The following is a 16,258-nucleotide window of genomic DNA, read 5'->3' on the forward strand; positions in this document are numbered from 1 at the left end:
TATGCACTATGACAATCTGTATGCCTTTAGGGAGAGAAAGATTAATTTCTGGTTAAAAGGAAGCCAGGAGAAAAAAAAGGTCTTCAAATGAATAATTAAAATTAAATTAATCATCTTTGTTCTTTTTAAGCATATTATTTTGCTGGATCATTAAATATATTCAAATGATATTGTGTTGGATTAAGGGGATTTAATTCCTAACCTCTCTTCTTTGTCTGCGAGGAAGGACCGTGGCTGAGAGTGCATTGAGTAGAGGATCAGGCATCCCACTAAGAACCTTCCCTGGAAAGAGGAACTAAAGGATGGAAACTGAAAATGAAAAGATCTGCTTTGTTCTCCCTAAACTGCGGATGAGCCAGACAGATGTTTGCCTGTAAGTGATGTGAACCTATTTAATCTACTAAAACAGAAGACGCCGCATTGAAGGCAATGCCTCTCCCTTTTCCTTGATAACTTTACTTTGCCCTCTATTTCCTTTTCCTTTTACTTGGCACTCTATTTCCTTTTAAAGAGACGCATGAAGAAGCACTACGGGTCGCAATATTGCCTGCATCCATCTACGTTCCTTTCTTTCGGAAGAGATGATCCTGGCTTCCCCGTTGGTCTTCTTCACCAGCATCTGGATCGCACTGATGCTGGTTAAATGTGCTGCTTCTGAAATCACGAAGTCCCACCCGCAGTGCTCCCCTGCAATGAAAAGATCCCGGTAAGAGAGTCATAGTATATCCTCTCCTCAGTCATTGCCCTCCTGCACCAGCTTCCTTAGACCTATGGGAAACCTAGAAACAAATCTCCACAGGTATCACATATTTGAGGGTGACTGTCTCTAGAGATAGCATTCACCCATCAAAATAAATCACTTCTGGGTAGTATCAGGAAGAGCAGAAGCCTGGGTCTGTCTCTGGCAATTGTATGCTTATTTTTGGAGAAAATAAGGGCTTACATAGAGATCTTCTTTCAGGGAATGTATTTCTTCAATGAATAATGCATTTATTACTACCATAATGACACAAGTTGAAAGTTTCCCCAAATTTGTTTGAGTAGAAATTGGTCTAAGCAACAACTTCTAAAGTCAAGGACTTCCAAGAGTGGATAGTTCCATATATCGATAACATAGTAATGGAAAGCATTAAAGCCATTTGTTGCCTTCCAAGGTGAGTTTTAATACCTTTGAAATATTACCCTGAATGTCAATATATTATCATTATTATCTTACCATGAATAATTGAGAGCATGTGCACACGTGCTAGCAAAGGCACATGAGCTGGTAGAGCGTTCATCCTGCTTTACCCATGGGTTTTAGTACCAGGGGTCCCACACAAGTGCCTTTAATAGCCAAAAAGTGACTTCTTGCCTTGGGGGAAGTCTCTCCTTTTCACCAAGTGCAATACTTTGAAAAATACCCAGGAGGGGAAATTGAGGAATTTAGGTGAGTTACGTCACCCAGCCAACCTTGGCAATGAATGAGGTGACAGCTGTTTCAGCCAGATTGCCCTCTAATCTTGAATATTTATGAAGCATTCCCAATAAGATCAGGGAAATGAACATGAAATTTTAATAAATCCTTGTGAAGCCTCAGGTTTGATGACCAGAAACAAAGGAAGCGACTGGGAGGTGAGGGGGTAGGCAGGAAAAATTTACTAGGCTCCTGATTTCTGCTCTGCTCTTAAAAATCAAGAACCAAATTAAAAAAAAAAAATCAAGGGCCACCTCTCACACTCTTTTCCCATGCATTTTTTCCCACGCTCGGATCTGAGATAATAAGAAGTTTTGTCCAGTTTAGCCACTTTCTGAGTCTTCTTCAAGACAGTTAGGGGAGCAGTATTTGAGGAGCATAAGGTTACACCACCAGACTGAGGAAAAGAGAGATTGTCATAGGAGCCAACACATCACACAGACCCACTATGAATAAAGAGTTGCTGCAGAAACATCTACTATGTGTGGTCTTTTAGGTGTTCTTTAAGGGGCAAGAGGAGAACGTCAGTTCTTTGTGGTGAGGTACAAATTTTTTTGTTCTTATATTGGAGGTATCCTTGTTAGACCATATTTAAATGAAGAGGGAATCTCAGGGTGTCTGCTTCTTGGGGCCAAACATGTGTTTTCACTTCTCCATATCCTAAGTGAGGTACCCCTTTCAGCAACAAGCTAGAATATAACTTGAAATTTCTATTAGTGTCTTTTGTTCTTCAGAGAAAAATCGTCTAGGGCAATAAGGATTGAATAAACCACCACCATGGTTCAAAAGTAGCCACTTAGAATGAAAGCCATCATTTTCCCTGAGTGAACCCAGTAATCCAGCCAGCCAATTTCCTAGCTGTCACTTGCCAGTCTCTCATGCAGATTTGAAGGCATTTTTGACAAAAACACAGAAGTTACTCTATTAGGGTAGTTTCTAGAGTAAGGAGCCCAGGATTCTTCAGACCTTAATATGTGAATAAATACTGTGAGGCTCTTTGCTCTCACCCAATCTGATTATCAATAACTAAGTAAGTAATGAATTAGTTAATTAATAATCCATTCTCTTATAACACAAGAGAACTAATAGAATGAACATTGAAAAAAGGCATGATCTTTCTTTAAAAACTATGAAGTGGATGTATTTACATAACCTGGCATTCCTGTGTATTATTTTGAGCTGGTTTTCATACAATCAGTCCCTTAAATGCTTTGTTATTAATTATTTTCTTTCAGAATATCATCTTACTCTTTACCCAAATATTCCTTTTTTTATCCAAATATTGTGAAAATTGTTTACCTAAAGATACCTTTTGTTTCTTAAAAACAAAACAGGAGAAGAAGGGGAATTGGCGAATAAAGTAAATTTTGGCTGGTGATAAATGTCCCTGTTTTGCCTAGGGAAGAGATTTGGCTCCCTGGTGATACAAAGAGGATTAGGCATATAGACTCATTGAATATTTATTCATTCTTCCAACAGTTGTATTGAGTGCCCTTTTATATGCCAAGTGCCTAGTCGGGGATTAAGGATGTTAGGGGAAAGATGCAGTGTCTCTGGCCTCAAGAATAGTGCTAGAGTCAGCCTATATTGGCTGGCAAGAGCCAAGTGTTACCATTTCCAAGAAATCTGTTTGCTAGCTGTTGAAAATAAACATCATTAAAAATTAAACTATGTGTATAATTTATAAACATACAATTAAATAATTATTTCTTTAAAAGGTAATAAGGGGCACCTGGGTGGCTCAGTGGATTAAGTGGCTGCTCAGGTCATGATCTCAGGGTCCTGGGACTGAGCCCCACATTAGGCTCTCTGCCCAGCGGGGAACCTGCTTCTCCCTCTCCCTCTGCCTGCTGCTCCCCCTGCTTGTTGTTTTTCTCTCTCTCTCTCTCTCTGTCAAGTAAATAAATAAAATCTTAAAAAATCTTTAAAAAAAAAAAGGTAATAAATACTTAAAACTCACCACTTCCTTATTCCTTTACTATATTTTACCATTACCTCATTCTTTCATTCTATCCTGCCTGTAAGATAGATATCCTATCTATTACATTAAATCATGTTAAATTACATTATGTTATGTTATATTTTATAGCACTACACTATGCCGTATGCACATCTTGGTCATGTCAGTACCTTGAAATCAGCCACATGGGAATATTGACATTATGGAAATCAGCAAACACTAAAAATAGGGCTGGGGTTGGGACGCCAGGTCATGATTCCAGCGTCCTGGGATCGAGTCCCACATCAGGCTCCTTGCTCAGCAGGGAGCCTGCTTCTCCCTCTGCCTCTGCCTGCCATTCTGTCTGCCTGTGCTCGCTCTCTCCCCCTCTCTCTCTGATAAATAAATAAAATCTTAAAAAAAAAAAAAAAATAGGGCTGGGGTTTTTTTGGTTTTGTTTTTGTTTTTGTGCTCCCGGGGAACAACTTGCTAAACATTTACCAGCACATCCATGAATCTAACATAAAGGGATGGTCCTAGGGATGGCAAGTGCAAGTGCTCCTGCAAGGAACACAGAAGGCAGTGGTAGAGGTTGGGCCAACTACAGACAGAGTGCTCCTCTGAAGCCCATAGCTGGTCATGTCCAGCCTTTTCTTGTTGCAAGAAAACTTGACCCCGGTCTTGCCAGATTCTTTGATTTTGTAAAAGACGCAGGAAAGTAAGATTTTCATGTGAAATTTTCCAATTTAATATAACATATGGGCTATACAAAAAAATTCCTGCAGACCAGCTCTTAAACTGGTAATTTGCTTATTTCACAGATAGGGAAACTGAGGCCTTATCACTGAGCTCATGATTAGATAGAGACCCAAGTAAGATATAGAAACTGTCGTATCTCAAATGGGGCCTTCTCTCTGGGTGGCTCCTCCACAGAAATGTTTCTCTGTATGGGGTTTTTTCCTTTATAAGAGACGGTACATTGACTAAAGTCAGGTATGTCTTTCCAGAATTGGAGAATTCAGGAACAGCTCAGTCAAAGCCACAAGACTTGCTCTATAAAATGCACCATGTCCTCCCTAAGAAAATGCAAAAGCCTCAGGGACCTAGATATAAGCATCAGATCCAGAAGTATGAAGGTGGTCCTAGTGATCAAAAACTGGATCACCTTATGTTCCTACTTTATTGCATTCATAGATTTGCATCTATGTAGCCCACTATGACATTTTTGCTTCATTTAGTATTTTTAAAAGGAAAATAATAAATCTACGCAAAGAGTTTTTTAAATGTTGCCTACACATTATTTGAGACTACTGGATTCCTTTAGTGTATTGGTTCGTAACAGAGCTCCAGTGAGAGAGAGAAAAAAAAGAAAAAACCTCCATGTTAAGCAGCAGGACATGCTTCTGGAATGATAAGGCGGAGAGTGGTGCCTGAGCCCTTCTCTGGAAAAGATCCAAGATGGCAGGTTCAGCTTGTTCCAGATAATTTATAAAGCATTTATTATACAAATTCAGTAACGGAATTTTACATGGAAACAACACAAAGAATCTCAATTATGTTCTCCCTTTTCCAAGTTCTAATCCTTATTCCTATAGCTCCATAACTTTTCATGTTTAAAATTAGTGTATAGAAACTATTTTGTATTTTTTTAACTTCATCACTTTCTACATTGTTTCATGGTCATTATAATGGTTGGTAATTTTAATCACTCCATAATATCACTTTGAATTAAAGGATCAATTATTCTTGAACGTTTATTTTCAGTTTTGCACTGCTGTGAATCACAGCAGGAAATATTTTCATGCATGTAGTTTTCCCTGTACCAATAAAAATTACAAAATTCCGGGAAATGAATTATGAGTCAAAGCATATGAATTATCTTCATAGCACTTGAAATTTATTTCTAATAGGGTTTTGCAAATATTTGCACTGTCACCTACAAAGTGTAAATGTTTCCATTTTGTCATACCATTTTAACATGGTTTTAACATGGTTGGCTACTGAGATTTTGTGTTTGGGGCTCATTTAATAGGTATAAAATGGTATTGTTCTTAATTGATATCTTGCTGTTAACTCTCTACATTACATGTTTTTTATTTTTATTTTTTCAAGGTTTATTTAGTAGAGAGAGGGAGAAAGAGAGAGTGGGTGCACTCACACACACACAGGAGGAGGGGCAGGAGGGGAGGGAGAAAGACAATCTAAGCAGACTCACGGTGAGACCAGAACCTGATACTGGGCTAGATCCCAGGACCATGAGGTCATGACCTGAGCTGACATTAAAAGTCAGATGCTTAACTGAATGAGTCACCCAGGCACTCCTAGATTAAACATTTTTTTTTAATATGCTTGTTAATTATATTCTTCCTTGGGTAAATAGTCTATTCATGTCAGCTTACTTGTTTTCAACTAGTTTCATCCTAGTAAATTAAATATATAGACCCTTGGGAAAGCAGCTTTGTAAATAACCTGCTGAGTGTTAGTGTCTCAATTAAAATGAGTTTTGTCATTCCATTTATTTAACCCCAATGCCTCAGAATGACTTAGATGTATTTACTTTTCCTCATCTGGCTCTAGTACTTTTTAATTCTTTGCATAACAAATCCTCCTCAAAGACTCCCTTAATCTCTCTGAATCCACTCAAAATCCAGTCTTTTCTTCCCCCTCTCTCTTAATCACAAAATTAGAGTTTCTGATACCAAGAAGAGGGAGAGCATGGAAATAGGTTTCCTTTGTCTCATCCAGGAAGGAAAAGACTCTACTCAAAGCTAGAAGCGATGACTATTACAAGACTTACACCTACTCTTCCTCAGTATTTGTTGGCAAAGACAAAGATTGACAGTTCTCATGTAAGACTCTTCCGTGAACTGAGATTTCTTTGCTCAACTCTATCAGCACTGAGCCTTTTAGAAGATCCTCTTCTCAGATGTTATCCAAAAACCTTCTTTCAGTAGCTACTAAAAATGAAGTTACTTTTTCTAGAAAAGGAGAGAGGGCAGGAGACACAAAGTAGTTTAAAGTGATATATATATATTGAATTAGACCAGAAAGTTCTGAGCTAAACCTGGTGCTCCATCATTTATTAACCCCCTTATTAGGCATATTTGCTTCTCTTGCCTTTGTCCTATTTTGGTCTTCACTTTATTAATTTTTATGCATATCTTATTTTATAAGCCAAGGTCTTCATGGCAGGACACCTATACTCCTAAAGGTACATGCAAGCTATCAGAGGGGCATGTGGACACAGATAGTTTTAAAACAATCAATTTCTGGATCTTTGACTTCCTCTGACCTCTTTCTTAGAATTAATCTACCTGAAAACTTGACTGCAGTCTCCTTCATGATGGCTCTGTCTCATTTGGCAAAATAAAGGCATACCTCTCCCTCTTCCTGAATATAAAATCCTCCTAGGTACAAAGAGATCATTATAAATATTATTGTTGATTGGTAGTGCATGACGTTAGTGTAAATAACACATGGTCTTCCAAACTGGGTGACTTTCCTTTTCTTTGTTTTTAATAAAATCGAAGAACCTAATTAATTTGTCAGGTTACAAATCACTAGAAATAATTATGGATGATAGATCACAATGTGAGTTTTGGAAAGTAAGAAAGAATTTAATTAAGTTATTGCTGAAACAATGCTGAAACAGAATTTCTTCAAAATTCATTATGTAAAAGTTTTTTTTAATAATTTCATCTATAAAGTAAAGAATGGGAATATAATTTATGCTAGATCTGATTTCATTATAGCAAGAAGTAATATCCATATACATGATGTAATTAGGGAAAATATACAATCATTTCATTAAGAAATACCTTTCTAATAGATTTCGTTCATAATTTTCATAAGTATCAACATTTATATGAGTTATATTTTGCTTCATTTGTAAGTCATAGATGCTAAGAATTCATTTCAAAGTGAATGCATATATTCTTGCAAAGAAATATGTGAAGTGATAAAATTCTATAAAGAAAATAAAATGGAAATACAAGTTCAAAGAAAGCAAAGAGTAATAGAAAATTTCTTATTTTTAAAGAGAAGTTTGTTTTGTGTATTTTTTTAAAAGATTTCATTTATTTGAGAGAGCGAGAGCAAGCACGAGTGGCGGGGTTGGAGAAGAGAGGGAGCAACAGACTCCCTGATGAGCCCAGTGTGGGCTGGCATCAAGACCCGAGCCAAAGGCAGATGCTTAATCAACTGGAGCCACCCAGGCACCCCATTTCATGTATTTTTAAATGTATAATGTGAATATGTAGAGTCATTGAATAGATTAAGGGTAGGAATATGAGTTTTCTTTTAAATTATCAATATTTGTCAATATTTGAGTAAATTTAAATTTTATAATGAGAAAATTATAGACATCTTTTTAAATGTATGAGTACATAGGTTTTCAAAATTCTTTTAGAGGGTATATAAGCCACATAATTCTTTTTGCAAAATAGGCAAGGTAAAGATAAAGTAAAAGATAAATAGGTATGGGACATCTCACTGTGTATCAAAAGAGCCCTTGAAGTAAGAACAGGTGTGTGTCCTTTCGGTACTGCCAAGAGTGTGCTTCTTAAGAGGCTCTGTGTTCAGTGTTCTGGTGATTCTTAATTAAGATTGATCCTTTCCAATCTCATGATGCTTCTGAAAATGTATGCTCTGAAAAGACACATGAGTGATGACCATTTAGTTGTATTATATTACCAAAGAGTTCACATATTTTCATGAGTTTTCATCAAATTCGCATTTTATTTTTCCTAAGATAGTAACAATTAGCTAGCTTTGATTATATGTCTACTATTTTCCAGACCAGTGGTTCTCCTAAAAAATTGTTATAAATGTAAACTCTGGGCATGTGTCCCAGCAAGCCAGGTGATTCAAATGCATGCCAAAGAAGATAATATTTAATATTTACCAAATATCCTGGCATGAAACCTTGAACATAGTAGGCATTTAATAAACATATTAGCTGCTATTACTTTTTCAATAAATAGCTCACTCTTGCTCCTGAAAAGAAATGTTCTAATTAATTTGAGATCCTTGGAAGAAATAGTTCTGTGTATTCAGTTATTTGTAGGATATAATGGTTTCATATGTATAGAATCAAACTCATTGTCTTCTACCCAAGACAGATTTCGTCTTCCAACTTCCCCCATTTCTCTCAAAGGCAAAAATAAATCTTTGAGGGTGTGTACCAGAAACTTTCCTATTGAAAAACCATCCTGGATGGTGATAGATGCCCATAAGCCTAGACATATTTCTTCATCCAGCTGTTTCAGGATGTGAAATTCTCACCATCACAGGCACTTTATTGAGCTAAGAAATTGCATCTACAAGTCTTCCATTAAAGTTCACCATGCTTTCTGGAGAAGACATTTATGAATGCAAAAGCATATCAGGAATTCAGAGTAACTGCAATTCACTTAGTAGACCCCTCAGTGTCTGGCTTGTTATTGCTTCAGCTGCTGCTGCTGACAGTGAGGTTGGCAGGCATCTTCCTCAGGAAGGAGCTGAGCAGAGTTGCTAGCACCTGGGACAAGAGGATTGCTCCACTTCCAGAGGAGCTGTGTTTCCACGAACATCCTGCCTCCACACTTAGCAAACCACCACGAAGTCTGGATCACAGGACCAAAAATGAGTCAAGGAGATTCAGCAACTTTTCCAAGTTCACAGACCCAGGGAGTAACAGAATAACTCCCAGATCAGACTCTGGGGGTGAGGGGAGGGAGTGTGGTGGGGAGGACACCCAAGAGACCACACCCCACTTTGCCTTTACCCCAAAGAACTGTAGATGAAAATTGACTTCACCTACTTCATAACTGGACCGGACGTCAAGTACAATCCAAATACAAAACCAAGTACAATGCTAAATCCATCCATTTTTGCTCTGGATTCCTCTCCATTCCCAGTGCCATCCCTCAGGTTCTAGAACCTACTACAGACATTCTGCTCTTATCTCAACTTGCACGCACATTTTCTGCTCATTTTGTCTTTGTAAAACACTATTTTCATCAGTCTACAATTTTGCAACAATTTTGTTGTTTTTGTTTTTATCTTTGTTTTTGTTTTACTGTCTTAGTGCAGAAGTCATTTGACTTTGGTGGCCCCAAGAATCACTTAAGTAACATGTTTAATGCAGATTCCTAGGCCCTGTTGCCTTGGGTTCTGGTTTAAGAGATTTGGGGTGGGATGCGTGAATCCAAGGTGGTAGTGACAAGGTTTTCCTGGTCTAAAAACCTATATTCTGAGAAACATTACCTGCCAGTGCTTTACATCCAGACTTGGTTTATCACCTAAGATGCTCCAAATTTTGGGTTACCTTACCTGCCCACCATTATATAAATAAAGAGTAAATGTTTTCAGCTCTTTAGTTATGTGTAGTATAAGCTGAGAAAATGAGCTTTAATGGTTATATTTCAGAGGATACCAAGTTGAATGCAGAAGGCTAATCTAAATTAAATTACCCAGAACATGTATATCTCAAAAGTATTTTCCCCCTTTTGGAGGGATAACAAACAAGAAGCCAGAATGAGGAAAGATGACAGTACCAAAGCATGGCTCCTGCAATACGAGCAACTTCTCCATATAGAGGAACACGACTTTGCAATGAGACCTGGATTTGGAGGTAAGTATTCTCTTTACAAAACTCTAATGCCGCCATCCCTTGCACTGTGAAAGTGAAGTCAAAAATTTGAAGCAATTAAGACCAAAACACAAGACCATCAATTAAGAAAAAAAAACACAATGATATTCTCTTGAATGAGAAAAATTGATAAATTTTAAATTGATCAAAAAAGATAGATAATTGTCTCTAGTATGTATCCACACTATTTACTAATTACAAATAGTGTGTGTTTGGTAAATAGTGAGTAGATCATGCCTATACAGCAACTTATTCTTCAATTAAATTGGATTCTGTGATGATAGCCATAATATCTTATTGAATGACTTTATGAGCTTGAATGCCTGGCTTTGGTGAAAGGACTAACACACCAAATGCCATGACTTCCTATGAAACCCTCTGTTTAGGTTTTTCTTTTTATTACTTCCAGCACCTTCCAGAATGTTGGAGTATGCAGACACTGGGCTGAGCCTGTTAATGCCCTAACTTATTCCACCTTCCCAGTGCCTCGTGAGTAGGCACGATCATGATCCCTAATACTCCAGTGTGGAAACTGGGGCGTAGAGAGCTTAGGAGATTTGCTCAAAGCCATGGAAACACCAATATGTGGTACAACCAAGGTGCAAGGGCAGATAAGCAGGACCGAAGGACTCCCTAAAAGGACATACTTGGAACAAAGTCTTTCCTGCCCTCAGATTGCTTAATGTGAATCCAGTTGTATCCCTGAGGGTACCAAGTTTTCCAGAGACCCACAAGATGTGGTGGGATCAAGCAGTGAATCTGAACTCTCCGCCTTACTGCTCAGTCCATCCTGAGGCTTCTGTCATTGACCTAAGTCTCCACCTGCCTGAGCTAACAACTTTCCAGACTACTAGGTGCGGCTATAGCAGAAGTGACTGTGAGGCTGAGGAAGGGGCGGGGAGGTGGGGGGGGGGGGGCTCAGCTATAGGACAGGTGCAGCTTTTTCATAAACAACTCATACTCTAAGTTTTCAGAGTGAGGTAACACCTGTGGCACTGGCTCTCTTGTGGTTATGACCAAGGGATGCACAGCAGGCATGCAGGTACCTCAGAGAACTCACTTGTTAGCAGGTAAAATAAAACAGCAGGTCAGGAGTTGTGATGTTGAGGGATGTTTGTTGTTTTTTAATTTCGTGGAATCTTGCAATTCTGAGGGTCTGGCTTTGATTTTATTAGGTTCCTGACTAAAACATTAACAAGCATCAAAGTCCCGGAGGGGTTCTTAACAACAGATTGCAGAGCCCCACTCCTACACCCAGGTGGCAACTCCCAGATCTGGGTGGAGCCAACAATGTGTTTTTCTAATCAACTCCTGGATGATGCTGATACAGCGGGTCTGAGAACCACGTTTGATAATTGCTGAATTAGATTCTCAGCATCACATTAAATCTTGGGGCATTTCATCTTGTGGTTTTCCAGAGTATTTCTAACACTTATTAAACTTAATTTAAGCGTTTAGAAGCCTCGCAATTAATCAGGTTTAAAGATGTGTTTGTGTTTACTTCCGGGACTGCTCCTTTATCTTGTTTTCTTCAACATCACTGCTCCTCAGACATGTCTTCCTTACCAGAATTCTCCCCAAAATGCCTGAGCCCTCAGCTACCATTCCCAACAGACCGTTTCTTTCCCCCAACGAAAGTTTGCCCAAAGTTTGAGCCATATACTCTACAGCCATCACGCAATTATTCTGTTCCTTGGTGTCCATGATTCTATAAAAAGTTTCTAAAGTTTCTCCTACCAACTTTTAGCTGGAGAAAATGTTACGAAGATAAACTTGCCCCGCCGTGGGCCTTTCAGGCACTAGAGGGCGCCAGTGGCACAGAAATGGCTTGGACCTGGCCTCCCCTGAACAGCAATTAGAAGCTCAAAATGATGTACCTCTTCAACACCGGTACCAAAAACCGCCTTAATTCCTGTCACTTTAGGTTCCTCAATTAAATGAATTCCTATCTTAGAAGAAAGGGTTATGTGGGTCTATTTGAGACCACTGAAAGCCAGAAAGATTGAAAGAAAAATGGCTGTCCTTGAATTTGGACCTTGAAACAAGCACTCTAGAAAGGCTTTATCACTCAATGTAGTTCAAGGACTGGCAGCAGAATCACCTGGGAGTTAGTTAAAAATACAGAAGCTCAGGCCCCACGCTCAGGCTTTCTGAATAAAAATCTGCATTTTAATAAGATCCCCAGGTGATTTGAATCCACTTTACAATTTGAGAGACACTGGGACAGAGGACTGGAGGAGGACTTTCTGCTCTTACCTTAAAACACTTAAATCTTCATTCTCCCTCCCCTAGATTATCCTGGTCCCCCAGAAAAACATAAAACTGACCTTAAATTTCCACTTCTTTTGATCTGTTCGAGATACATGTTAAGATGTGATTTTGAGTGGGAATGCTTTATTAAAAAGCAATTATTTTTCCTGAGGCTACATTGTGGGGTTATTAAAAATGCAATTGAAACGTGCTACTTAGTGGCAGGTGGCAAATCATCCCACGATGAAGAAATTTTTCTGACAATCATAGACTGGGGCTAAATGGTGTCCAAATGTCTTATGTGTTCAGTCAGCTCAGGCAGAAAAATCCATAAATTCAGGCAGAATTGTCAGCCTGGTAGTTCTGTGAAAAACAGTCCTTAACCATATCTTGTCTTAGTCGGAACAGCTTCTACCAGTGACCCATTTCTCTGTTCTCTTAAAGCTGCCTTCCCAGGAAATCAGACTTCAGGATATACAAGCCAGGCTTAATTTATCTTCTTCTTTATACTTGTCCATAATATAAACACACGCACGTACTTCTTTCCTCTTGAGCTAAATGTAACTTCAGCACTTCTCCTGCCTTAATGTGTTTTCCTAATTAGCTTTAACATTAAAACCAGCTGCTACTGCAGTGTTTTTTACTTTTATAAAGCATTAGAAGATTAATTGACTCATTATGTGGAAACAGGAGGATATAAATTTAGGGGAACTTTTTGTTTAACTTGGGTTATAAATTGCAGCTCATTTTCTTTATGTTTTTCCTACCCTTTACATCTCTCATCACCAAGGGCTTTTGGTTTCAGTCTTAGAAATGATGATTTCTTTGTTCCTTTAAAATAAAATCAATTGAGCGTCTAGATCCTGGTTCCTGAGTCAAGACAAAAGCTGACGTTGTGAAAGCTACCCATGGAATCTATGTTTGTCAAGCACAAGGGCTAGTCTGGGAGCCAGAGGGAACTGGATGTGTTCCTTCATTAACTAGCCTTGGGTTTCAGGCAAGGCTGCTAACATCTCCGAGTGAGTTACATCATAAGTCAGATGGAGCTAATATGGGTTCTACCTACCTACCTAACAAATGGCTGTAATGGTAATATGAGATAATATATTGTATCATGTATTTTAAGTGCACTATACACATAAGATATATATGACTGTTATTTAACAATCTTTATCCCAGCATGGATAAAAAAAGACTGATGGTCTATCTTTATGTATATAAAAAAGACTACAATTGTGTGTGCTACTACCTACGTATTGCTCCTGGGAAATTAACACATAATGATAATGGCTAATGTTTCCTTATTTTCACTATATTCCAAATGCTTTATATATGGTATTAATGTGAGTATTTGTGAAATTGTTATTGTTGGTGGTGTTCTACGCATTACTGATCCAACCATTGCTAGACAGTTTGATCGGTAAGATGTTTGAACATTTAGTCTCACAGCAAGGCTAGTAGGTAAGTACCATAGATTTATTTCCCCTATTTTACAGATAAGCAAACTGAGACTTGGAGAAATTAAAGGATTATGGAAGTTTTGGCTTTAACTCAGGTTTAGCAGCTAGAAATTCCATGATTTTAATCCATCCGCTTTATTACTACCCTCTCTCTAAGACTCAGCTCCTTATCTGTAAAAAGAATGGTATTTGGAATGATAGCCAGCTCCAAAATTCTGTAATTTTACATCTTGCTTTTACAGGGCCCTCCCCCTCACACTGTCCTTGAGAATATATAGATTCCTAGACCCCAAAGTAAGGTACACTTGGGCATGAAGTCCAGAAGAGCCAAAAATGAAGTCAGATGGCATCTGAGGGCACTTTTCTTCAAAACGGAAGCGCTCATTCCCCCAAGAATAGAATTGAATGGATAAAGAAAGAAATCAATAATGTTTCCAGGAATCCATTCCTAATAGACAAGCCATGTTTTTGCCCCACTCTTTACCCCAGACCAGTCTTCCAACAACCCTGAGGGTCTAGTGCTTTTCATTGGTGCATGAATATCTCCATGTGTGGTGATGTTATATGACTTCCCCCAGCCTTGCAGGAATAGTCATTAGCAATTAGGCTCTGCTTACAAGTCACAAGACTCTACATGCAAATTGTTCACAGGTTTTTTTCATAAAATAAGTGCTCTGTGAGAAGCACTGAATCATCTTCTCGTCAGGAGTGGACTGATTATCTAAATGTCTAATTCTACAGAGACAATAAAATTTCATTGAGAATTGGTTACTATGAAAAGAAAACATATGAAGACTACATGTATAAACATATGAATTATTTAACATATATACACCAAATTCCATGCACAGTACTAAAGAAGAAAGTTGTTATCATTGGTTTACCCTCACACAGGAACTGATGAAACCCTTGGTGAGGTGTAGCAAGGAAACACCTTGGTCTCGGTCTGGTCTAGATTCTCTTATGGCATTGTCATCCATATTCTCAGGACCCATGAACTGGATTCATTGAGACCCAACTTCAAATAAATCTTGGCACTTGTCTGAGTTTTCTCCAATTCTGACTTACAATACATTCTCATCAAACACATTTCTAAGGATGTTTGCTTCCTCCCAACTGCAGATTATGGTTACTGACGTCCTGCAAAGAGACTATTGTGAATGTGTGGCATCCCTGCTTAGCACTGTTCTATCTACCGTATCTTATCTAGCCTGCCACGCCCTGCCAAATGAAAGAAGCTGATTTTCTGGCAAGGGAGAAAAGGCTCCAACATTTTCAGAGTCATGAGCTCCAGGACTACTCCAGTCCCTGACTATAAAATATGATCCTTACAATCGAAAATACATAATTCTATACACTCTTGGACATGGTTTTGAAACATTGTTCCATTTTAAATCGCTGCTAGCTAAAACAAAAAACAAAAATTGGACTTGCTACTTCTATACTCTGAGTATACTATAAGAAGGAAAATATTGAGTTGTTTCTAAGCAAATGTGCAATGCTTATTGAAATAACATTTATTTACACATGCCTTTTTATTATAATTGACTATATAATAATATATCAATAGATAATGGAGAAATTTATTGTTAAATTTTTTAAAATTAATTCACTTACAACATTGTTCTATCTCTGCTTCAACATTTCCAAAATAATTTTAATGATTTCTCAATATATCATTCATTCTTCTTTCTGAAGGGTCTCCAGTGCCAGTAGGTATAGATGTCCAGGTTGAAAGCATTGACAGCATTTCAGAGGTTAACATGGTAAGTTTCTCTGAGATACTGGTCTTTTCCTGAAAGGATAGAGAATAGTGTCAAAATCACTGGTGTCTTAGTAAACCAATTTAATTATGTATGTTACTAATATGTATTTTTCATAGAGTTGCAGTTACTTTGCTCTGTATTCACTTCTTTCTGCTTGAATTTAGATTTTATATGTTACTTTATGTAAATACTACAGTTAAAGATAAAATGTAAAAAAAAAAAAAAAAAAAGGTAGGAAATCTCTTTAAGAAACCAGACCTAGAAAATATAAATCTATGAAATTGGAAGATCAGTAATCTTTTTATATATGTAATTAATATTTTTATTTATAGTGATTCCTCCATCTAGTCATTGACTAACTGAATGAAAAATTATAGAACATATAAAAATTCCAGCAAATTCTAAACAAACTTTCTATGATTTGTTATATTTGTTTCAACCTTCAGTTAATGTTTTTATAGACCTTATCATTATTGAATTCAGTATTTATTTCAAGTTTCACTATGAAACTTCCTTCATTTTAACCACCCTACTCCTAAAGGGAATAACACCAATAGTTCTCACTCAAAATTTTCTTGTTTGGAAAGTTTTGGCTCTTCCTTGACCAAAACCACCTTCCACCAACATTTTCTTGAGTCTGTTGTACTCCAGGAACAAGTACTTTTTTCCTCTTCGCTGGCATAATCTCTAAATTATCCCTGAATGACCCTGTCTGCATCTAAAATCTCATTGTCCCCACCCCAGTGCCCCTAAAAC

At 37.8% G+C, this 16,258-nt stretch overlaps 1 protein-coding gene across 1 annotated transcript in view; it reads left to right on the forward strand.

The window, feature by feature from the left end:
• Positions 1–581: 581 nt before the first annotated feature.
• GABRR3 (gamma-aminobutyric acid type A receptor subunit rho3) overlaps positions 582–16,258 on the forward strand; it is a 43,677-nt gene continuing 28,000 nt past the window's right edge. Inside the window, exons 1-3 of the mRNA XM_059388166.1 lie at positions 582–706; positions 9,890–10,008; positions 15,435–15,502. Of these exons, the coding sequence (XP_059244149.1) occupies positions 582–706; positions 9,890–10,008; positions 15,435–15,502 (312 nt within the window). The remainder of the gene's footprint in view (positions 707–9,889; positions 10,009–15,434; positions 15,503–16,258) is intronic.

The sequence above is a fragment of the Mustela nigripes genome, chromosome 2 (assembly GCF_022355385.1).
Source record: "Mustela nigripes isolate SB6536 chromosome 2, MUSNIG.SB6536, whole genome shotgun sequence".
Lineage (NCBI taxonomy): Eukaryota > Metazoa > Chordata > Mammalia > Carnivora > Mustelidae > Mustela > Mustela nigripes.